The following is a 24,109-nucleotide window of genomic DNA, read 5'->3' on the forward strand; positions in this document are numbered from 1 at the left end:
GGCCAGACCTCCATGTTTTCCTGATCCAGTATCTTGTAAAAAGCTCAGAGTGTTAAAATCAAAATCAAAGAATCTTAGAATTACAGAAACGTCATAACGCTGAAGTTACCAGAGACTATACAGGCAAAAGTGAGTTTATTTCAGAAAAATTACCCTAGAGACATAGTTCTCAAACTTTTTTATTTCAGAATGTTTTGGCACTCTTAAAAGTATTGAAGCCCCCCAAATCCTCCTTTATGTGGGTTATTTATCATATAGAAATTAAAACTGAAAAAACTTGAATAGTTACATATTAACTCATTTAAAAATAACACTGGTACACCCATTACATGTTAATATAACATATTTTTAGAAGAAATTGCTGTATCTCTAAAAATATAATAAGAGAAATGGAATTGTTCTTGCAAGTTAAAATGGTGTTAAAGGAAAAAACAGCAATGAGTTGAGCTCCTGATTCAAACAATTGTATAAGTGGTTTTCCTCAAGACAACCACTGCACTGTGGGAAGCAATAGAAGTGCTTTATACACACTTTCCACTTGCTCACCCAAAATATTAAAAAGATGTACACTTCCAGGTAGAGACTTATGAACATTAACAGTTTTTATTGCTTCATCAAGGACTTTCTTAAGTGCATCAGGCATTCATTCCATGGGTCTTTTCACATGAGTCCATTGGCCACGAAAGGAGAACAACTCTTGGTAGAGTCTGGGGCCAGCTTTGATTCATCCCAAGGCACCAACAGATTCACCCATGATTGCAAATTTTGTAAATATTGTAAAAAAAAGAAAAAAGAAAAAACTCTGAGTTTTGTGACCTCACAGACTCCCCTGAAAGGGCCACAGAAAAGCCATCACCCCAAACAGTCCCATTCAATGTGACCATAATCAGTAACAAATGTGAAAAGTCCCGTTTATCTCTTAGTTATCTGTGTCCATAAACATTTTGAATATGGTTGGGAAGAGCCTGTCACTAATAGAATCCTTATGGACCAGCTCTCCCTTAAATCTCTCTGAGTCTACTTCCTTGGGCAAAACAAACCATGAATCTTTAAAAAATAATTACATACAAAACACATATATATGGAGCCAGATAAATAGTTGCTTGTCCTCTCATTGTTGCTAGGGCAATACTGTTGGGTTGCTTTTTCCACGGTTTCCTTATTTACCTCCTGGCAGATTTATCTAGATTCAACGCTTAGACCTCCTGTTTTCCCGGAAAACAGCAGAGTCAAGGATGGTTTCAAACTGTCTGTGTTTGCATGGCATAGGATCAGTGGCGAAGCCAATCCCAAAAGCTAGCTCAAACAGTGCATTAAACAATCTTTGAGTCTCAAAAGATTATTGATGGAATCACACAGGCTTCCTCTAATCCCTGATCTCTCCAGCCCAGCTATGGATACAACAAGATTTAGGATTGATGTGTACTGACCAGGCACTAATCAATTTCAGCACAGCCTAAAAATTCCATGGCAAGGGTTGAAATAAGCAAAGATGACCTGTAATTAAGGAAAATAGACTGTGCTTTGATTAACAATTACATTAGAATTGACCCAGAAATGCTCAGGTGGTTGTCACGTGGCAATATGAGGTTTATGAATATAATGTATTTGACCCGACATTTCTCCCTTGATTCCGACAGATACAAGAGCAAAGACCTATGTCAACCCGCCCACATTTTACACACATGAGGCTTTAGCGTAATCCATGCCAGAAAGCTCTGAGAATAAATGCTAGACAGTAGGTGGAAAGGATACATAAAATTCTAAAGGCTTTGAAGTTGGAAGCAGACGTCTGAGCAACTCTGTGCTTCTTCACAGGAAGGAGATGCTTTGAGACACAGAGAACCCTTAACAGGAAGTGGGCCAGGATCCAGAGAAATACCTTCCTGCTGTAGAGGCCAGGTTGCCAGTAAGCTACGCCTCTGTCACGGACTAGGGTTGGTGTGGCAGCTCTTTATCTTCAAAGTTGCATCCTTGAAAAATCAAATAAATAGCTTAAATTCTGTGGAGTGAGAGAATGTGGTCTCTAAAAGGTCTCCACCGGAGAAAAGATGTCAAAGCCCAAAAGACAGACTGACAAAGGTCAGGGCCTTTGTATTTACTTTCTCCATCCTGTCATGTTCTTGCAGAGAACTGTTAGCAGCAGAAGTACATTCCATGTAAGGGCCATAAAACGTGAAACTATTTGCCTTTTGAAATAGTGCTGGTTTCCTAATCTCCACGAGGTTTTGAGTCGGCCTAACTTCTTAGTAGGAGGGATGATCTAACGCGTCAATTTCTGCAGGAGAAGACTTTACCAGCTTCCTAGATGGAGCTGGGTGTGTGAGTCAACCAAGGGGCCATCTTTTCTGGGAAAGAATCACACTGAGAAATGAGATAACAATAGTTCCCAGGCCTGGAGATGACATTGTGTCAGATTCGAGAGCCAAGACACAAGATCTGAAATGATACCTGAAGCCCATAGATTGGGTGGGAATTATCTACTAGAACACAGAAATCCCTCGGTCCAAGTTGGTTGAATTTAATCGAACCCTGTAAGCAGTATCCTGTATGCTTATAATTCCTAGTTTTGTTTATAAAGTAAAATGAAAAAGTACTAACATATGCTCATAGGAAAGATAGAACAAATGGTTGTGAAGCAAATTATTTAAATACAACACCTAGGAAGCCAAACATAGCCTTTCATATAATGTTAAAGGTCCAAAAGCACTAATGTGGTATCTGTCGCATTAAGTTCAGATGAGGAAACCAAGGCAAAGAGAGGTTAAGTAGCTTCTCAATGTTCAGAAATTAGTTATTGGCAATTGGAATTCAAACTTAGCAGACTGCTTCCAGAATCTTAGTTTCTAACTGTTAAACAGACTATATCTGAGGTCAAAAAGCAAGTTTTATACCTCCTAAATCTCCTTCTGTTATTTTATTTAATCTTTTGAAAGGAATTTGACCAAATCTTGGAAACTCAAATGCTCTCTAGAATACTACCCTTTGTCATCCTCATGGGGGAGAATTTTTATCCACTCAGTTCAGATACCCACGCTTCAAGAATAAAAGGTTACTTGTGCCTCTATCATATTTAACAGACCCAGTAAAATGCCATAGCCTTTGGGAATGTAGATTTTTTAATTGGGTGAAACAGAAAGAATGTTGTGTACAGAAAATTAACAAGTGTGTTCTGTATTCCCTTGCCCTTGCCGTAGCATCAGAGCAAGTGATTTCAGTTTGCTTCAGGCATAACTTTTCTAAGACTGCTCACAAAATCCACCCAGTATAATCCAACATATTCCCAAACACCATTTAAATAAGGCATATATTTGACTTTAAAATAAAAATTTCAGTGTAATTGATGAGAAGCATTATTGTATAAAAAATAACCATTTATTATGGTACTCATGAAAAATGGCCTAAGCTTGTTCATCTATTCATTTATTTGCTCAGTAAACATTTTCAATAAACATCTCTCTATAAACATTGTATGATGCTAAACATAAGAAGCAAAAAATAAATAAAATAAGATCTTACAAAAAATGTAAAATTTCTCTGGAGTAAAATCTATTAGAAAAGTCAAAAGAGGACTTCCCTGGTGGTGCAGTAGTTAAGAATTCACCTGCCAATGCAGGGGACACGGGTTTGAGCCCTGGTCCGGGAAGATCCCACATGCCGTGGAGCAACTAAGCCCATGTGCCATAACTACTAAGCCTGCGCTCTAGAGCCCACGAGCCACAACTACTGAGCCCGCATGCCACAACTACTGAATCCTGTGCACCTAGAGCCCATGCTCTGCAACAAGAGAAGCCACTGCAATGAGAACCCCACGCACTGCAACGTAGAGTAGCCCCCGCTCGCTGCAACTAGAGAGAAAGCCCATGCGCAGCAATGAAGACCCAATGCGGCCAAAAATAAATAAATTTTTTAAAAAGTCAAACGAAAAACAACAAAGTAAGAAAAATTATTTGAGACATTTAGGGTTGGATAATAGCTAACTTTCATCACATAAAAATGTTTTTATAAATCAATAAGAAAAAAGTTATGGAATGCAATAAAAACATAAATGATTTGAACAACCAATTCACAGGAAAAAAAACACAAATAAGCAATGTATGAAAATATGTTATCCTCAACCTCACTTGTAATGAAGGACCTGGAAATATATACAAGACCCCATTATCCTCCATAAAATCAGCAAAAACATTTATTAGTTTTCCACTTCCCAAAGTTGGTAAGAGAGAAGGAAGCAGACACTCTCACACATTACTGGTAGAATTGTGAAACACTGCAACATCTAGAGAAAATTAGCCTTCGTCTGTGACTTTGGGACAAATAAATGCTGGATGAGTCAAAAATGTACATCCATTCCCACAGATGCCACCCTTGTGTATATAGTTTGATCTACTTTTGTAAACAGTGACCAAATGAACTCTTAACAGTCAGACTAACTTCTGACTTTTAGATTCAGTGCTTTAACCAGAGCCAAAACTGGGAACTCCAATCTTGGTGTCTTACCTTGGATGGTTCCAGGTTAAAGTCTTGCAAAGGTCTCATCCTCATGAATTATGGGGGATGAGAAAGACTCCTCCCTCTATTGCACCCTTAAGAGATTATAATATACTATAATATACTATAAACATAATTTTTATATGCACTAGGAGACCTAAAAATTTGTGTGATTCACTTTATTGTGACATTGGCTTTGTTGTAGTGGTCTGACACCAAACCCAAAATCTCTCTGAGGTATGCCTGTATTTAGGATGCACTAAGAATCATAGGAACATTGCCAATCCATGTTCTTTTTCTCATGGTTTCCCCAACCTCTTTATCATTCCCAGCCTACGATCCCACTCAAACTTTCTCCTTCACTATTTTATGGCAAAATGTTCTTCTTCTTTTGACTGCATAACAGTAAGAACTTATATTATTTTTGGCCAGCCATCCTTACATGGATCTATCTTTTTGTTTTATACAGTATAGTTTCCTACCTAAGTAATGTTTTAAAAATGAAACTTGGTGTGCAGCATTGGGATAACCATCTCATACTGCTTCGCTGCCCCTGCAGTGGTTTTCTATGGTTTAATGCACAGCAGATATCGCACAAATATATCTTCATTGGTTGAATGATCGTTGGAGCTTCCCTTAACAGAAAGGAGAATGATAAAGACAGATGGTAGGTTGAGATTTAGTTGAAGGTTCCAAAATTAAAACAAATGTCACCAGAGACAACTTCTAACAGGGTTTGCCATCTAATCATTATAGGTTAGCTCTTCCGTTCATCAGCTGCAAACATCAAGGTCTATCCCTTCTCGTAGACTTCACCACAAGGTTCATGAATCTCCTCTCCATCCCCCACCCCCTACCATGGTCATCATCCTCAGGACCTTCAACATCTATGCTGACCACTCCCCATAGGGAATACCCTTACCTACTTCAGCCTAGCAATCTTCTTCCATTCTCCACTGTATTGCTACTACATGTTATCATACCAACATCTTCCATTAAACTAAGAAAAACTTGGTAGTTGTTATGTAATAATAGTTAAAAATATGAAAAATACAGTTAGCCAAACCTGCTAAAATCTCTATTTGGGAACTTACTAGCTAAGTAACACCAAACAAGAGAGGTAACTCTTGAGAAACAGTTCTCCATGGCATTTCTGCACATCTTATATCAAGTTTTCTTCTGCACTATCTCTTCAAGGATGCCAGTATAGCAAACAGCCTTGGAAGATACAATGAGTGTCTCCCTCTGGGGTGGAAGACAGATTTGTTTCCTGACCAGGATAATAAAGATAATGTCTCCTTCTGGGGCAAATGTTGGGCAGTTGTGTCAGCAGCCTCTTATAAGACTGGAGGTTTCCTCAGTAGGTAGAAAACCCCACTGGGTGTAGCGTTCAGTGGGGCGACTCCCCATCGCCCCAGTGGGACCTGAGGGCAGAGGAACATGAGTGATGAAGTCATTTGTCACTGACCCGGGAGGCTCTTGTCTTCTGCTATAGCATCTATGGCTGGCTAACTTGTTAACTTGCAAGCAGGGTAAGACCTCAGACCCTTCACAGTTCTTGACAGGAACTTCTTTATGCCTTAGTTTCCCTACCTGTACAATGGAGAGAGGGCACTTACCTCAGAGAGATAGTGTGCTAATTAAATGGGATAATGAGGCTATACATATACGGAGCCCAGCCTGAGTCTCACAGCTGCCCTTTTCATCAGTATTTGGCGGCTCCTTGCCAAACCAAGTGGCCTGCTCTCGGCTCAGTTCTCACTGGTGGCTCTGAGGCACGGACACCAGAGATCATCTCTTCTTCTCGAAGTTCCTCAACCCCAACCTGCACTAAATTGGTTTTCTTCCTATGTTTCTGTAGAAAGGCAGTCCTAAATTGCCACAAATATATGAATTAACAATACAAAAACAGAAAACCAGTTTTTCTAAGGTGGAAGAAGGGGAAGACAGTAATTGGAATGAGGGGGTAGGGAGAGTCACGAGATCTTCATCACAAGGAGGTAAGAGTTATTAAAAAACCTATAAAACATCAAGTCACTCAGTTATGTAGATAGCCAATATTTATTATTCTCCAATGTCTAATCTTAATGACATATTTGCAAAGAATTACTGGAAAAAAAACCAGAGGAAATGGTGGCTGTAAGGTATGTGGCCAAGTGACCATTGAAACAGTGTGGAATAATAGAAAACAGACACTTTTACTGTCAACAGATCCCAGGATTCCAAGCCCCAGATGTTAGTAGTTGTGAGAACTTGGGTGAGTTACTTAACCTCAAAAAACTTTGGTTTACTTACCTCTCAAGTCGGGTAAGACTCTCCACCTTGAAGAGCTGTTGATGGGTTATCTCAGTAAATTGTATCTATGATGGGTATGACTATTCCATGAGTAAAATACTGAAGAATTACTTATTCAGAAATTAATATGAGGGCCAAGGGACATTTCTGAATATTTCCCAAAAGGATATAACATCTCGTGATGTGGTACCAGGCTTGCCAAATACAACCTTATAGAATACCGGGCTTGCCAAATACAGCTTTATAGAACTTAAACTCTGGCTTCATAAAACCCCAAGGTACAGGAAATTCCTTAGTGGCAGACTTCTGTAACTCTGCATCAGTCTCAGATAACCACTTACTTGATTGAACTTACCTGTAACAAGAAATCAAAGAGAGCCATCTTGGACCATTCGTGGTGATGTATTTCAGTACAGCCCCATTCAGGTTTGGGTACGCGGCCATTCTGCCAGCACTTCTGTTTCAGCAACTGCTGATAAGTTCCCCAGGTGAGCTTAACAGAAGAGTGGGTCTCATTACTCGTTGGAGATAAGGATGAGTCCCAGAGAATGAAAGGACATGGGCGGCCATCTATAGAATCCAAAAACACACACAAAAAACACTTTTAGAATGTTACTGACTCAGCGTGTCCTCTTGGATGTCATTCAGTCTTTCACAGCTTCACACTCTCATCTGTCACATGTGAGAGTTTGATTAGATGACATTTATGATCACTTTCCCTTCTGAATATTTACTATTTTTATACCTCAGTGATGCTTCCTGATAGCAGTCTTATAAGATGGAAAGTTATTGTTAGACAAGGAAAGAAAAGTTTTTTTTAAACAAGATACTTTATAGATGTGGCAGGAACAGGCCACTAACCACCAATAACTACATCCTCTGGTTAATGTGGTTTTATTCCACATCTAAAAGCAGCCACCATGAAAAAGGAAAGAATCCAGACATTTATAATGATCTATTCAGTGTCTGAGTGGAGTGGCTCTCTATTTGTAATAACAACAGTCTGATTTTCTGAGGCCATATTATGATGTCAGGAAGAAAAAGAATTTTTAGAAGTTGCAAATTTAAAAGTGAAATTGTATGTTTCGCACCAGTCACTATAATCTCCAAAGAAAGAAAAAGGAAGCAAGAGGGTTTTTTTGTTTGTTTGTTTTTCTGATAGAAACAACAGCACTTCTGGTAATGGGTCATTTATTCACATAAAACCTCACAAAGTGTATTTAAGCAAATGTCATTTCTTCAACTTCCTGTGCATAGAATATTTTTTCAAAAAAAATCTGTCACTCGAATGTTTTTGTCTCATTCTTGATAGTTTAGAAATTTCCTTGGTGAACTGTACATTCGATGACACTGTAAGCTTAAAGCCAAAGCTTCCCTCTCAAGCTCCCATGTCTGTCAAATCAAGTCACTGAAAGATGATGAAGAGCAGCTTTGCTCGTAACTTAAAAATCAGAATGATCTCTTGGGGGAAAAAAAAAAATGACTAAGTCACAAAGGTCTGAAAAATCCCATTTAACTCATTCTTAACAGGCCTGGGCATTCGAATCCTCTGAAACTATGGCTGGAATGTCAAGACACACCACAGGGATTTTTAAAGCTCTTTCAAATGACCTGAGAGGTTCTCAATCTATAACTGTTTTTTGTTAAAGACTTTTATTTTCCCACCTTGCTTATTTGCCTTCATGTAGAGCTCTAATCTCTGGTCTTTAATGCAAGGACAGTCACTCCTCTAACCACTCCTGAATGTGGTGTTACAATGACCTTAATAATATTAATAGCATTCACTTACTCATTCTAATCACCTACATTCCAGTTTTGTTCAAAAGAAAAATCTTTCTCCTTTTAGCCTTGAAATTTAGGCCAGGGCCAGTAGCAAGTCGTTTAGATTGTGGAAAATAGGCCACGGTCACTGGTGTACAATTGAAAGAAAAATAGACAAAGAAACATGAACCATATATAAAGAACTTAATCGTTATCTCTCTCCTTTTTATTTCCTTTTACTGTACTAAATGATTTGGGGCTGCTGGGACCCAATTATCTTCTTAGGTATTAGATAAATATAATGTTAAATGTATATGCTCCAAATACTATGCCAATTTAAAAAATAATAATAATAAATTCTAGGTAAAAACAGGCCATCATGTAGTGGGAGACACACATAAACCAGTGTAACCAAATACATGTAAGAGACACAACACAGCTTTCAAAGATATGGGCACTTCAGACTTCTAAATATCAACACCAAGAGGCTCTATCACTCAGTGTCTTTGGAACAAACTGATACACAGCTAGCACTTTGCATTCTCAGGGCTGGGAAGTATTCAAAGGGAGTTGAAAAACACTGAAATTCAACAACACAAATCAATACACAAGACAGACAAAGCGCCAGTTTCCTCAGTACACAAGGCCCTCAGAGAAATGAGGAAATTATGCACATAAACAATTGAAACAGTTAACTTCTGTGCTGTTTTTCCTTCCCTTTAGAAACATTTGTTTCATATTTTAAAAGTAATTAAGAGTAAATCTACTCATTTTAGGAAATATAACATTAAAATGTATAGCTAAAAGATGACATGATACTATATATAGGAAACACTAAAGTCTCCACCAAAAAAACTATTGGAACTAATAAATGAATTCAGTAAAGTTGCAGGATATAAGATTAATATACAGATATCTGTTGCTTTTCTATACACTGAAAATGAACTCTCAGAAAGAGAAATTAAGGAAACAATCACATTTACAATCATATAAAAAAGAATAAAATATCTAGGAATAAACTTAACAAAGGAGGTAAAAGACCTATTTGCTGAAAACTATAAGACATTGAGGAAGGAATTTGGAAAATATACAAAGAAATGGAAAGCTATCCCATGCTCTTGGATTGGAAGGATTAATATTGTTAAAAATGGCCATACTACCCAAAGTCATCTACAGAGTTAATGCAATCTCTATCAAAATACCCATGACACTTTTCACCAAACTAGAACAAATAATCCTAAAATTTATATGAAACCACAAAAGACCCCAAATTGCCAAAGCAATCCTGAGAAAAAAAGAAGGGAGCTGAAGGAATCATGCCCCCTGACTTCAGACAATACTGCAAAGCTACAATGATCAAAACAGCATGGTACTGGCACAAAAACAGATACATATATCAATGGGAACAGAATAGAGAGCCCAGAAATAAACCCACACACCTTTGGTCAATTAATCTACAGCAAAGGAGGCAAGAAAATACAGTGGAGAAAAGACAGTCTCTTCAATAACTGGTGCTGGGAAAACTAGACAGCTACATGTAAAAGAATGAGATTAGACATTTCCTTACATCATGTACAAAAATAAACTCAAAATGCATTAAAGACCTAAATGCAAGACCTGAAACCATAAAACTCCTAGAAGAGAACACAGGCAGAACACTCTTTGACATAAATTGTAGCAATATTTTTTAAATCTGTCTTCTAAGGCAAAAGAAATAAAAGCAAAAATAAACAAATGGGACCTAATTAAACTTGAAAGATTTTACACAGCAAAGGAAGCCATAAAGTAAATGGAAAGACAACCTACTACATGGAAGAAAATACTTGCCAATTATATGTTTGACAAGGGGTAAATATCCAACATATATAAATAGCTCATACAACTCAAAATCAAAAAAAAACACAAAGATCACTTAAAAAATGGGCAGAAGACCTGAATAGACATTTTTCAAAAGAAGACTTACACACAGCCAACAGGTCATGAAATGATGCTCAACCTTGCTAATTTTCAGAGAAATGCAAATCAAACCACAGTGAGATATCAACTCATACCTGTCAGAATGGCCAACATCAAAAAGACTACAAATAACAAATGTTGGTGAGGATGTAGAGAAAAGGGAGCCCTCCTCCACAGTTGGTGGGACTGTAAATCGGTGCAGCCACTATGGAGAACAGTATGGAGTTTCCTTAAAAAGCTAAAAACAGAGCTACTATGTGACCCAGCAACTCCACTTCTGGGTATATTCCAAAGAAAACAAAAACACTAATTCTAAAAGATACATGCACCCCAATGTTCATTGTAGCATTATTTACAATAGCCAAGATATGGAAGCAACCTATGTGTTCATCAACAGATGAATGGTTAAAGAAGATGTGGTATATGTACACAATGGAATATTACTCAGCCATAAAAAAGAAGGAGATTTTGCCATTTGCAACAACACGGATGGACCTAGAGAGTATGATGCTTAGTGAAATAAGGCAGACAGAGAAAGACAAATATTCTATGTTACATCACTTATATGTGGAATCTAAAAATATAAAACAAACTAATGTATATAACAGAACAGAAACAGATTCACAGATACAGGTAAAAAAAACTAGTGGTTACCAGTGGGGAGAGGGAAGTGGGGAGGGGTGAGATACAGGCTATAGGATTAAGAGTCACAAACTACTGTGTATAAAACAAATAAACAACAAAGATATACAGTACAGGAAAATATATCTGTGATTTTTAATAACTTTAAATGGAATGTAAAATTACAGAACTATTGAATCACTATGTTGCACCTGAAACTAATAAAATATTGTAATCCACTCTACTTCAGTACAAAAAACAAATAAACAAACATTAAAAAACTGTCTAGCCTAGAAAACAGCAATCATCTACAATCTCCTACCCTAGTAACCGGTTCTGTTATTTGTATATTTACATCTGGTATTTTCCCATCCCTTTCTTTCACACATGAAAAAGTAAATTGTTTTTAGAAATTTAAGGAGTAGAGCTTACGGTTAGAGTTCAGACTCTAGAACACAACAGACCTTTTGAATTCTGATCCTACTACTTCTTAGCTTTGTAACATTGGACAAGTTATATAACCTTTTCAAACCTCACTTTCATCCTCTGTAAAGTGTGGGCAATACTGTACCTTCCAAAACAAACTCTGTTAAACAGGATCATACGTTTAAAGTTCTCAACCTCAGCCTAACATATATGCATATCCTGGAAAGGTTTTGCTATGACTATTTTTATATGCATGCGTTATACAATCACATAATTCATCAGCCTTCTAGCCCTTATTTGTTTATTGAACATCTACTATGTCTCAAGCACTATTCTAGGCCTAAAGCATACAGACATACATGCCAGGTTTTCAGTTGTTTGTTGTTCTGTGGGATTTTTTTGCTTTCATAGAGTTTACATTTCCAGCAGGGAAAAGAGGCAAAAATGACACAAGGGAAAATAAACTATTTGGAATCACCTTATGTATAGAGTTTATCATAATTGTTTCACTAAATGTTACATTGCAAACATTTCTCTTACACTTAAATATTCTTAAACAGTCACTTTAACTGTGATACAATAATGTAGCCCAGTGGTCAGCAAACTTGGTCAAGGGCAGACGGTGAGTATTTCAGGCTTTGAGGGCCATACAATGTCAACTAGCAAGTACTCAACCCCACTGTGATACGAAAGCAGTCAAAACAAAATATAAACAAATGGTGGTGACTATGTTCCAATAAAACTGTATTACACACCCTGGAATTTACATTTTTTGTAATTTTCAAGTGTCATAGTAGTATTATTGTTATTTGGATATTTTTTTCAACCATTTAAAATTGTGGAAGCCATTGGTAGCTCAGGGACCACACAAAACCCACAGACTGTAGTGAATCAATCCCTAATCTAGTGTATGGGTTTATTGTCTTTCATTTACCATTTCTCTCCTTTAAGTCTTAAAATTTTTTTTGAATGACACATTTTCTATTAAATGGTTCTCAAACTGCCACAGGGAGCTTTCAACGGATAGGAATAATTGGTTTTCAGTTAACATCCTCTGTTTTCCTCCACATGCATCTCCCCTCAGCAAAATATTCTGACTGCCACAGAAACACGTTCTGTCCTGCCATGCCTGGCGTCAGTCACCGCAGGGAAAGGGGCTTCCAGAGAGCAGGGTAAGAGGCAGTTCTCAGGCTGAGCCAGGCTGGATGCCCTTCCTTCCAGCCAGCAGGTCTTGCAGAGTATTTGTACACGTTGCCCAGGCTGGTTCCAGAGCTCAGAGCTGTGAGCAACGACTGTGAGGTGTATTCCACTTTGTATAAAATACGGCTGATAACAGAATTAAATGAACCTTGATAGATCTGAAGGGATGACAGAAAAATACCCTTTGAAAGCAGAAAACAGGTTAAAGCAACTTACCTGAAGTGGTTCAGAGGTGAAGGGTATTCATCTCTTCACATTTGAATTTGTCAGAATGAGGCAGTACTGGGCTCTCTAGAGAAATCTTAATGGTGAAGAGAGAAAATTCTACCTGTCAGAATGGGGAGGAAGTGGGCTTTTAAAAGAAATGTGGGTGTTCATGTGAATTAACGGTTATATAACTGTCTTTTAAAACACTGAGACTTGCCAGTAAAACTTATTTTTTCCAAAATCTGAATATCTCCCCTGAATTTTGATGTTCTCCCAAGTCGTTCTTTATTCAAAAGCACAAAGAAGACATTCTTGTGAGAAGACAAATGTGAAAATCCACTAAGAATGAATGCTCTACACAACCTCCTCTGCCCTGGTTTATCAGGAGCCCTTCACCTTGAACCAGTGACCAGTTTTGCTGAACTACAGGGGGAGTTATCAGTGAATGTCTGCATCTATCACTGGGCAAAACCAAGTAGAAACATCCTGAGCTCTGAAATCACAAGCCTATTTTATCACATGGGCCAAGTTCCAAGCTTCTCGTGAACAAGACAAAAAAGAAAGTGACAGTTCAGCTCAGAGACCTTCATTAAAAATAACTCCAAAACCCTCTAAAGAAAACAAAGACCGGCCAAACAAAGGTGAGGCTCACCTTTGTTATGGGAAACAAATTGTCATGTTCCATTGCAACTTCCAATGCATTGCAGGAAAACTTGAATGCTGCGGCTCTCTAATCTAAAAGCAAGTGTTGATGCGGGCGCACCTCCGCTGAGCAGGTAGCAGGTGTCTGGTTGTTAATGATCCCTTAAGTACTATCTGCTCTATTTTTCTACTGTGCCTCTCACAGTAGGGTTCTTGCGATTGAAAGTGGAAAAAGCAGGTAAGATCTCTTGGTTTAGGGATGGCGAATGTGGACAAGTCAGTCAATGTGAGGGAGGGTGAAATAGGATTCTGTGACAGTCTGGCCGGGGAGGAAATGTGGAGGATAAGATGCTTTTAAACATTGTTAATTCACTTATTCCCAAAGCACATATTTACCATTGTCCCCCACTATCTGGACGCATTTGGTTCCTGTGTTTGGGATAGAAAGAATTCAGAGTGAGGCATACCAGAAACAGAGGCCCTGCAAAATCCCAGTCCCAGGCAAGGCCTGGGCCACAGCTGGGAGTTTAGTGGAAGCAGACAAGCACGCGTGTAAGGACGATCAGGTTGCGTGTCTGCCAGTTGAAGAGTGTTTTAAAGGGACCAAGTGAAGGAAGGACTAAAATAAAGGCTGAGCTCTCAGAGCCAAGCCAAGCAACAAAGAACTGCCGGGCCCCAGCACAGCGAAATGAGCAGCTCTGGCCATTAACAAGGAGAAGAGCCATGTCTGAAGAGGAGCTGAGTGCGTGGGTGGGAAACCAAGTCACGAGTGTTGATCCTACACTTGACGCTGCATCTCTGGTCTCCACAGGACTCAAGCCCAGTCCTCCAGCCACCCTGACTGAGGCAACGGGCTCCCCAAGGCGTGAAAAGTGTGAGATCCAGAGACGCTGAAAATACGGCACTGTCAGATATTAGAAAGAATCAACCTCTATTAGGTTTTAAAAGGGGAAGGTGGCAGAGAAGCAGAATTCCATAGATTTTACACGTGTAGGTTCCATGCAGCCAACCAAATCCTCGATACAAGGGCTTGTCTTAGGAATCCAATTTCTGGGTGATTTAGAAAACCGTTCTTCCAACAAAAATAGAAATGTATTTAGTTACTTTCCTAACTGTTTCACTAACTGGTTTTCTCGAGGTTGGACTGAGTTAAAATAATCTCCACGTTTCCTCAAGCGTTAGCTAAGCATGAAGCACTTGTGACTTCCCTCTGCCACAGACGCTTGAAACAACCCAAACCATCAGCTCTACTTTAAAAACATACGACCCAGCAATCCCTCTACTGGGCTTATACCCTGAGAAAACCATAATTCAGAAAGAGACACGTACCACAATGTTCACTGCAGCACTATTTACAATAGCCAGGACATGGAAGCAACCTAAGTGTCCATCCACAGAGGAATGGTTAGAGAAGATGTGGCACATATATACAATGGAATATTACTCAGCCATAAAAAGAAACGAAATTGAGTTATTTGTAGTGAGGTGGATGGACCTAGAGACTGTCATACAGAGTGAAATAAGTCAGAAAGAGAAAAACAAATACTATATGCTAACACATATATATGAAATCGAAAAAGAAAAGGTTCTAATGAACCTAGGGGCAAGACAGGAATAAAGACGCAGATGTAGAGAATGGACTTGAGGACACGGGGAGGGGGAAGGGTAAGCTGGGACGAAGTGAGAGAGTGGCATGGACATATATACACTATCAAACGTAAAATAGCTAGCTAGTGGGAAGCAGCCGCATAGCACAGGGAGGTCAGCTCGGGGCTTTGTGACCATCTAGAAGGGTGGGAGGGAGGGTGGGGGGAGATGCAAGAGGGAGGCGATATGGAGATATATGTATATGTATAGCTGATTCACTTTGTTATAAAGCAGAAACTAACACACCATTGTAAAGCAATTACACTCCAATAAAGATGTTAAAAATAAATAAATAAAAACAAAGTGTCCTTCTTTGTTCTGAACCTTTGACTAATGGATGGGAACTTCTGCTTTCTAGGCCTGCCCTGGACTTCTGCTATAAAAATGGGAGCTCCCAGACACTTCCTGTCTCAATATTCCCTTTAGAAAAACAGGAACCGACCTTGACTTCAGAGGGTCGTGATGACGGAGTCACTGCCAAACTCCACAAACATTTTGCCAGTAAAGTCTTGGTTACATCAGGGGGACCTGGTCCTGGGCCATTTAATGCTGATTAAGGTAGATGAAGAAGCCATGAATTCCTGACTGGAGTGAGCTTCCTACGGTCGAAAGCTCATCACATCACCTCTCTTCTTCAGACCCTTCAATGATTTCCCATTATCTGCGGGATGAAGTCCATGTCCTTCCATAACATAAACCCACCCACTCTCCACCGCCAGCCCCTATTCTCCTTTTTCCAGAACGGTTTGCAGTTTCCACGCACACACTCCCTTCACAAGCTTCTCACACATGGGTTCTCTCCACCCTTCTGTACCCACCCACAGTGACTTTGAAGAACTAGTCTGACATAACTGCTTCTAGAACCTTCTGCAGTCCCCCTACCCACCCCCCTATACACACACATCACTCTCTGTGCCTGCAGGCTTCCCTAACCATATCTCCTGGAGGTCTTTACCCTACCCGTCTTTGTTTTTTTTTTAAACATCTTTATTGGAGTATAATTGCTTTACAGTGGTGTGTTAGTTTCTGCTGTATAACAAAGCGAATCAGCTATACGTACACATATATCCCCATATACCCTCCCTCTTGCTTCTCCCTCCCACCCTCCCTATCCCACCCCTCTAGGTGGTCACAAAGCACCGAGCTGATCTCCCTGTGCTATGCGGCTGCTTCCCACTAGCTATCTCTTTTACATTTGGTGGTGTATATATGTCCATGCCACTCTCTCACTTCGTCCCAGCTTACCCTTCCCCCTCCCCGTGTCCTCAAGTCCATTCTCTACGTCTGTGTCTTTATTCCTGTCCTGCCCCTAGGTTCTTCAGAACCATTTTTTTTGTTTTTGTTTTAGATTCCATATATATGTTTTAGCATACGGTATTTGTTTCTATCTTTCTGACTTACTTCACTCTGTATGACAGACTATAGGTCCATCCACCTCACTACAAATAACTCAATTTCATTTCTTTTTATGGCTGAGTAATATTCCATTGTATATATGTGCCACATCTTCTTTATCCATTCATCTGTTGATGGACACTTAGGTTGCTTCCATGTCCTGGCTATTGGAAATAGTGCTGCAGTGAACATTGGGGTACATGACTCTTTTTGAATTATAGTTTTCTCAGGGTATATGCCCAGTAGTGGGATTGCTGGGTCATATGGTAATTCTATTTTTAGTTTTTTAAGGAACCTCCATACTGTTCCCCATAGTGGCTGTATCAATTTACATTCCCACCAACAGTGCAAGAGGGTTCCCTTTTCTCCAATAAATGCCTCTCCAGCATTTATTGTTTGTAGATTTTTTTGATGATGGCCATTCTGACCAGTGTGAGGTGATATCTCACTGTAGTTTTGATTTGCATTTCTCAAATAATTAGTGATGTCAAGCATCTTTTCATGTGACTCGTGGCCACCTGTATGTCTTCTTTGGAGAAATGTCTATTTAGGTCTTCTGCCCATTTTTTGATTGGGTTGCTTGTTCTTTTTGATACTGAGCTGCATGAGCTGTTTGTATATTTTTGAGATTAATCCCTCGTTAGTTGCTTCATTTGCAAATATTTTGTCCCATTCTGAGGGCTGTGCTTTTGTCTCGTTTATGGTTTCCTTTGCTGTGCAAAAGCTTTTAAGTTTAATTAGGTCCCATTTGTTTATTTTTGTTTTTATTTTCATTATCCTAGGAGGTGGGTCAGAAAAGATCTTACTGTGATTTATGTCAAAGAGTATTCTGCCTATGTTTTCCTCTAAGAGTTTTATAGTGTCTGGCCTTACATTTAGGTCTTTAATCCATTTTGAGTTTATTTTCATGTATGGTGTTAGGGAGTGTTCTAATTTCATTCTTTTATACGTAGCTGTCCAGTTATACCCCTGAAGCCATTGAAATGCAGTCTGGCTTTTGGCCACTCCCCAGTTCCCCCACTTTACCAAAGAAGGTATGTAGTGAGCAAACAAGACAAGAGTGAAGCCCAGCACTGCTTGGAGCCCGCGCTCAGTAAACTTTTGTTCACTTATGAATGCATTTAGTTGACCAGCTCAACTTGATCGCTAAAGAATGATACCCTTAGGGCTTTTCTGATAAAGAACACAATGTGCTCTCCATCCAAATTTTCAGAAACAAGACATGATTCCTATATTCCTGAGTCAATATTTTAAGAAAGTTTGCACCCATGTCCAGGACTTCTAGGATTTTGAAATCAGTGTGTTTCCAAGTTGTGAGGGCATCTGGGTAATTCTCGTAACTCCCTGCAAAATGCCTCTGTCCTTACCTGAGAGCCTGGGACAACATGAATTGTGCAGCTGCCACTCCCCTGCTCTGGCAGCCATGCCACCAGCGTGCAGCTCACAGCACTGCTCGCATGGACTCGAGAGGAGAGAGGAAAGTACCCACTGTATTTCTCCTGCTCTATGATGAGACGAGGCAGTACAAGTCAGAGAACAGTGAGCACATTGGAATCGACACTGAATTTAAATGGAAGTGGGTGAGGGGCCTGCACTTTGTCATCCAAGCAGCCCTGACACACAGCATTCCTGGAACGAGGCTACCTAATCCAGTCTGACAGCTCTATGGCCGTAAAGCGGCATCCTAAAAATAACGCACACATAATGCATCTCCCATGCTGGGCATGAAAAACAGTCCGATGCTTAAGTGCTACCAAAATGGTGGCCCTTGGGATTCATTTGCATCTCTGTGCAGACTGCTGGGGAGCTTGGCCAAAGTGCTCAGTGGAAGATCACGGGGGGCTGGGGTTCTTCTGCTCTCTCCATAGACATAGTCTGCTTTGTCTTGTCTTAGATACATATTTTTAAATATTTTGTTTAAAAAAGTATTTAAAGGTATCAGTATCACATAGTATCTGGTGACGTCTATCATGATTGATGATTTTTGCAACGACGGTTTGGCAGAAAACATACTAATACATTCAGCCATATTTGCATATACACGATTGTTTACGGTAAAACAAGAAAATCTGGGAAGCATTGGCTTGTATTTAAACAACAACAGCCCTTGTAGCCGTGTTCAGGGTAGTATGGCCATACTTCCTTTGAGTGAAAATATTAACAATGTTAAGTGGCTGAGTTGAAAAAAGAAGTTCAATAGAAAGGTTGGCATAATGGTAAATCAGAAATCACCATGTTAAAATTTGCACATTGTTGTCACTATCCCATGATTATATCAAGTTATATTTGAGAGGTAACGTAGGGCAAGAGAAGCAACGTGAGGATACTTTAGTATCAGACAGAACTGGGTACAAATTCCACTTCCACTGCCCACTAGCTATGCGTCCTTGAGCAAATTTCACACCTCACCGAGCCTCAGGATTCCCATATATAAAGTATCAATACTATCTGCTGTGTGGAATTGTTAAGCAATGCAATAGTCAAATGGCAACAAATGCAGCATAGACACGCTGTGAGGCATAATACTAGGTTCTTTATAAGTTTACAACTGAAAAATACATCATTATTGCAAACATGGATTTCTTTACAAGGCCTTTGATGCTATATTTCAATTCACTTTTGTATTTCCCACACAGATACGCATAGCATGAGACTCTGGTCTAGTGGTCATGGCTGGATTTTGTAGGGTGGTATCCTCCTGGCCCTCCCTACCTAATTACAACCTTGTCCTTCCCCAAGTACAACCTTCCCATTTTCTGGGATATCTTTGGAGTGACACCTGTCAGAAAATGGTCCAGTATACAGTTCAGGGCCAGTAAACCTGCTAATTTCATATATATATTTTTGGATTCAAGGGGAGTCATCTAGAATTCAAGTTATACGACCAAGAACCTGTCCCAGAGGAACCTGAGCTAGTGGCTCTGGGCCGATAGGATCACCTGTGTCAGTTTTACAAACAAACAAACAAACACATAAATACCTGAAGATGAGCTTTATCATTGGGACCTTTTGTCTTTGGACTGGATGAACAGAAAGTTCATCTGAGAGGCTGAGGCAGACATATCATTCAGTCACAGCCTCTGACACTCTTTTACATCTCCCTTTGCATCATATGTCTCCTTTTTACAGCCAGGTAATTTACATGACTTTCAGCAAAGGTATTTAATTACACTGGGCCTCTACTTACACATCCACAAAAGGCCTCTCGTAGAGTACCCACCTTATAACAGTTTAGGAGGATTTATTGAGATAATAGGTGCATGGTACTTAAAAGAGTGCCAGTATATGGTAACATTCAATATTACTCTTGCTATGGTTACGGTTGTTGTCTCCTTGAGAAATAAGAGGTTCCCATAGCCCATATCTGTGCAGCAGTACACAAGTCATCAATGTCTAGTTGTGTTAGATAATCAGGTATACAAATAGGTCGTGGTGATGGAGAAAGAAGACACACCTTAAGGACCCCCAAAAGGATTTGGTGAGGAAAGCAGATTGATAAAGAGGAAAGTCTTGGAAGTTACAAGACAAGGGCTTGAATTCTTTCTGGACAATTAACTCATTGTACGACCTTGAGCTGCCTTCTTCTTATCTTTCTTTCTTCTCAAAATTGAGGTAGGAAAGTATCTCCTGCATAGGTTTCTTTGAAAGATTAACTGCGATAAGCCAAATATCTATATTCGACTCACAAGAGACTAGCGATGTTCTTGGTACTAAGCATGAATTTATTTTCACAAACATTCATCAAAAGTCAGAGAACAGACACAACACTTAAGGCAGATTATTTACAGGACTGGCTGACTATCCAGTCTCCCAGATATGAAGAGATCTCCTCCCAGACCAAGCCAGATCATCAGAGAAATGCATACCTAAGCTGAGTTCTGTTTTTCCTCCTATAGAAAACTCGTTATCAAATTACATTACAGAGTGAAGTCACAGACCATATATTGATGGTCCTCACAAGAATAAGCTCCATAAACCTTATTATTTGCATAATACAGAGGCTGCCAAGGATATTTTTCTTTACCTTTTCAATGAGTTATTTATAAGAATCTTGAGGAGAAATCCCAGCCTGGATTTGGGACTAAAATGGTAGCACTTGTCCTGAGTTTTTGAAGCCAGAAGCAAGTACAGATTTACTGTTTGGAGTCAGTGAAACAGACCAAAAATGCATTCTTGCATTCCTTCAAAAATATTTATTGAGCAACTACTATGTGCCAGACTCTCCACTGGGATCTGGACATTCAATGATGAACACGACAGGAAACGTCTCTGCCTTCACAGATCTAGAGCGTAGTGGGAAAGAAGAGATGATTAAATAAGCAATTATAATTATACAGCAATGATACAGAATGAGCCAGAAACAGATGCTGGGTAACAAGATAAGATCTATCACCCCCTTAGATACCTAGGGAGGTGCAAATAAAGCTAAGCTTGGACCAAGAGAAGACTAGGAGGACCCTAGAGGGAAGAGCCACACATCTGTGGAAATCAAGGGAAGAAAGACACAAGTCAGGAAAAGACTAGAGGTAGGTGAGTGAAGAGAGATACCGAGAACCTAAGACTGTTAATCCCCTACCATGACCAGAACTGATCTATTTATGTACTTTGCATCAGTACAATGTCTCCATGAGTAGAATTATATTGTGTAGGGTGCTCATAACTATATATCATGTCCTAGCCTCCTGAGGAAACTGGTCTGATTTTATGACTCTCAGTAACTACATTCTAGTAGAAAGTATCAAAGAGAGAATAAAGAAAGTTCCGGTATTACTTGAGATACAGTCTTAGGTATTTAACTCATCATATTGAGAGTCATGTCAATACAACCTTGTTGGCTTCTTTCCATCATCACTTACTTCTGCAAAGAGAGAGGAATACCAGTCTACACTGGAATTATAAAGGCCTCCTTCAAATTTAATGCAACTGCCTTCTTCATTCCCAAAGATGCTGGATATTCAGAGAATAGAATTAAATACCTAAGAGGTATCCTGACACCAAAAAGTTTAAGCCAGCAGGAGACCTAGGTTTTAGTCCTAGCCCTGTCACATGAAGAAATGATATGTATCCAGAGAAAACGCTAATTCGAAAAGATACATGCACCCCAGTGTTAATTGCAGCATTATTTACAATAGCCCAGACATGGGAGCACCTAAATGCCCACTGACAGATGAATGGATAAAGAAGATGTGGTATATACACAATGGAATATTAGTCAGCCAAAAAAAGAATGAAATAATGCCATTTGCAGCAATATGGATGGACCTAGAGATTATCACAGTAAGTGAAGTAAGTCAGACAGAGAAAGACAAATATCATATGATGTCACTTATATGTGGAATCTAAAAAAATGGTACAAATGAACTTATTTACAAAACAGAAACAGACTCACAGACATAGAGAACAAACTTGGTTACCAAAGGGGAAGGGGAGGAATTAGGAATTTGGAATTAACAGATACACACTACTATATATAAAATAGATAAACAACAAGGACCTGCTGAGTAGCACAGGGAACTATATTCAATATCTTGTAATAAATCATAATGGAAAAGAATCTGTAAAAGAATATATATATGTATAACTGAATCACTTTGCTGTACACCTGAAACAACACAGCATTGTAAATCAACTAGACTTCAATTAAAAAAAAAGAAATGATAGGTGAGGCTTGGAGGCTATATGAGTAACTCAGTGAACATGGAACCTCATGTGCTTCGTGTAGTAACACCAACAGCAGTATTTATTGAAGATTTACTGTGTGTCAAGCACCAGGTCTACGTGTGTTCCCTGTATTAACTAGCGACAAACTCATGAGGTGGGTACTGTTGTCACTTAGAGCTGAGAACATGAGCGTTTCTGGGTCACAGGTTGGTAAATTCAAACCCAGGGGTCCAGCTCCAGAGCCCAGGCTCCTAACCACTACTTTCCTCTCTCAACTTCCGTCCAGGAGCTCCCAGGGAAGCTGGAAGGACAGATCAGAGTACCATGCCTCATTCAAGCACGCATCACCTCTTCTCAGGGCCTTTATGACATGAATGAACGGCAAGGGAGCCTTCCAGGGGGACCCTCTGCCCTGCTTGGTCCAGGAGAGGCTCCGTGTGTGCCTGCTTCTCCATGCCCACCTGCATACTCCCTCTCTCCAGGGTGGACAGAAGTGGTAGCGTCACCTAAGCCCAATGGCTAAGAGCTGACGTTTTGAAGTTTACTGGGCCTGGGCGCAAAACCCAGCTTAACCATTAACATGAGGCCAGTTACTTTGCCTAAATAAGCCTCAGCTTTCTCATCTCCCAAATGGAGATAAGAATCGCACCTACCTCCTAGTACTGCTGTGAGAAACACAGGAGTCAAGACCTATAGAGACTCTACGTCTCAGGCAGCATCGTGCTTAGCAAATAGTGAGCACCCTCTAGAAACGAACTTGTATCACCATTTGATAGAATGTCTGAGAGGCTTCTCACATCAGCATCACACTGGTGGAAGACTTTGTGAATTTGAGGCATCGAAACACACCTGTGAATCTGCAGCGCTTAGCCACGAGCCAGGCTGAGTAGGGAATGCTAAGTCTTTCTAAATAAACCAGTGGTGCTTCAAGAAGTGCCCATTCTAAGACTAAATTATACCCCTGAAGCCATTGAAATGCAGTCTGGCTTTTGGCCACTCCCAAGGCTTTAATCCATTCCAGTCCAGACTCCATGGGAACTGGGCTGAAATGCTATGTTTTGTAAGGAAATAGCCTTTGAGCTTATAATCTCTTTGGGGTCCATTTTAGCCTCTTGGACCAGCCTGGGTTCAGAGTGGCAACTTCTGGAATCACTCTGCTTTCAAACACAGCCAAGGACCCACCCTACTTTGTGTTGGAACACTGGAATAGCCTTAGGATTCAGAGAAAATCCTTTCTGTGGCATGAGCACTGTCACACCCCAGCCCTGACGCCTGCAGCTGAATCGGCAGGCTGCACATCCCGGAACCTGCCACGATGTTTGTCACCTGACGGCATCTCTCGGCACTCAGGCTCAATAAACCATAATCATGGACTTGGACTTGGAGAAACCACGTGGCTGGTCAGTATATACACTGAACAAATCACCTCTTTTGGCCTCATTTTCTTTGTAAACTAAAGCGGTCACGTCCATCGTGAAAGATGAAGGGGTTGAATCTAACATGGTCTGGCTCTGGGCCTCTTAAAAAGATTCCATCTGCCGAAGAAAAATAACCCTCTTTGCCTTTATTTTTAAAAACCTCCAGTGCGCAGGATTCTACTTACTTCCATACAAACCCAGTTACTAATATGCCTGACTGTCAGCAAGCTCTCCGCCTCCACCCCGGCTCTCTCTCCTGATCACACAATTGCCACTGGCTTTCATCAGGTGTAATACGCCTTCGGGAAGCGCGGAGAGGGAAACGGAGAGCACAGATTGCACAGCGGGGCTTCTCGCGCGTGTGCAGCACAGCATCGCCCGCGCACTCT

At 40.0% G+C, this 24,109-nt stretch overlaps 1 protein-coding gene across 2 annotated transcripts in view; it reads right to left on the reverse strand.

Annotated features, from left to right (window-relative positions):
- GASK1B (golgi associated kinase 1B) overlaps nt 1-24,109 on the reverse strand; it is a 41,174-nt gene that overhangs the window by 15,855 nt on the left and 1,210 nt on the right. For both annotated transcript variants that reach the window (XR_014296642.1, XM_082653092.1), the window contains exon 2: nt 7,142-7,356. Coding sequence is in view for 1 of the 2 variants with exons in the window: in XM_082653092.1 (XP_082509218.1) it covers nt 7,142-7,356 (215 nt within the window). In the remaining variant the exon portion in view is untranslated. The remainder of the gene's footprint in view (nt 1-7,141; nt 7,357-24,109) is intronic.

This window comes from Grampus griseus (assembly GCF_964374135.1).
Source record: "Grampus griseus genome assembly, chromosome: 4".
Lineage (NCBI taxonomy): Eukaryota > Metazoa > Chordata > Mammalia > Artiodactyla > Delphinidae > Grampus > Grampus griseus.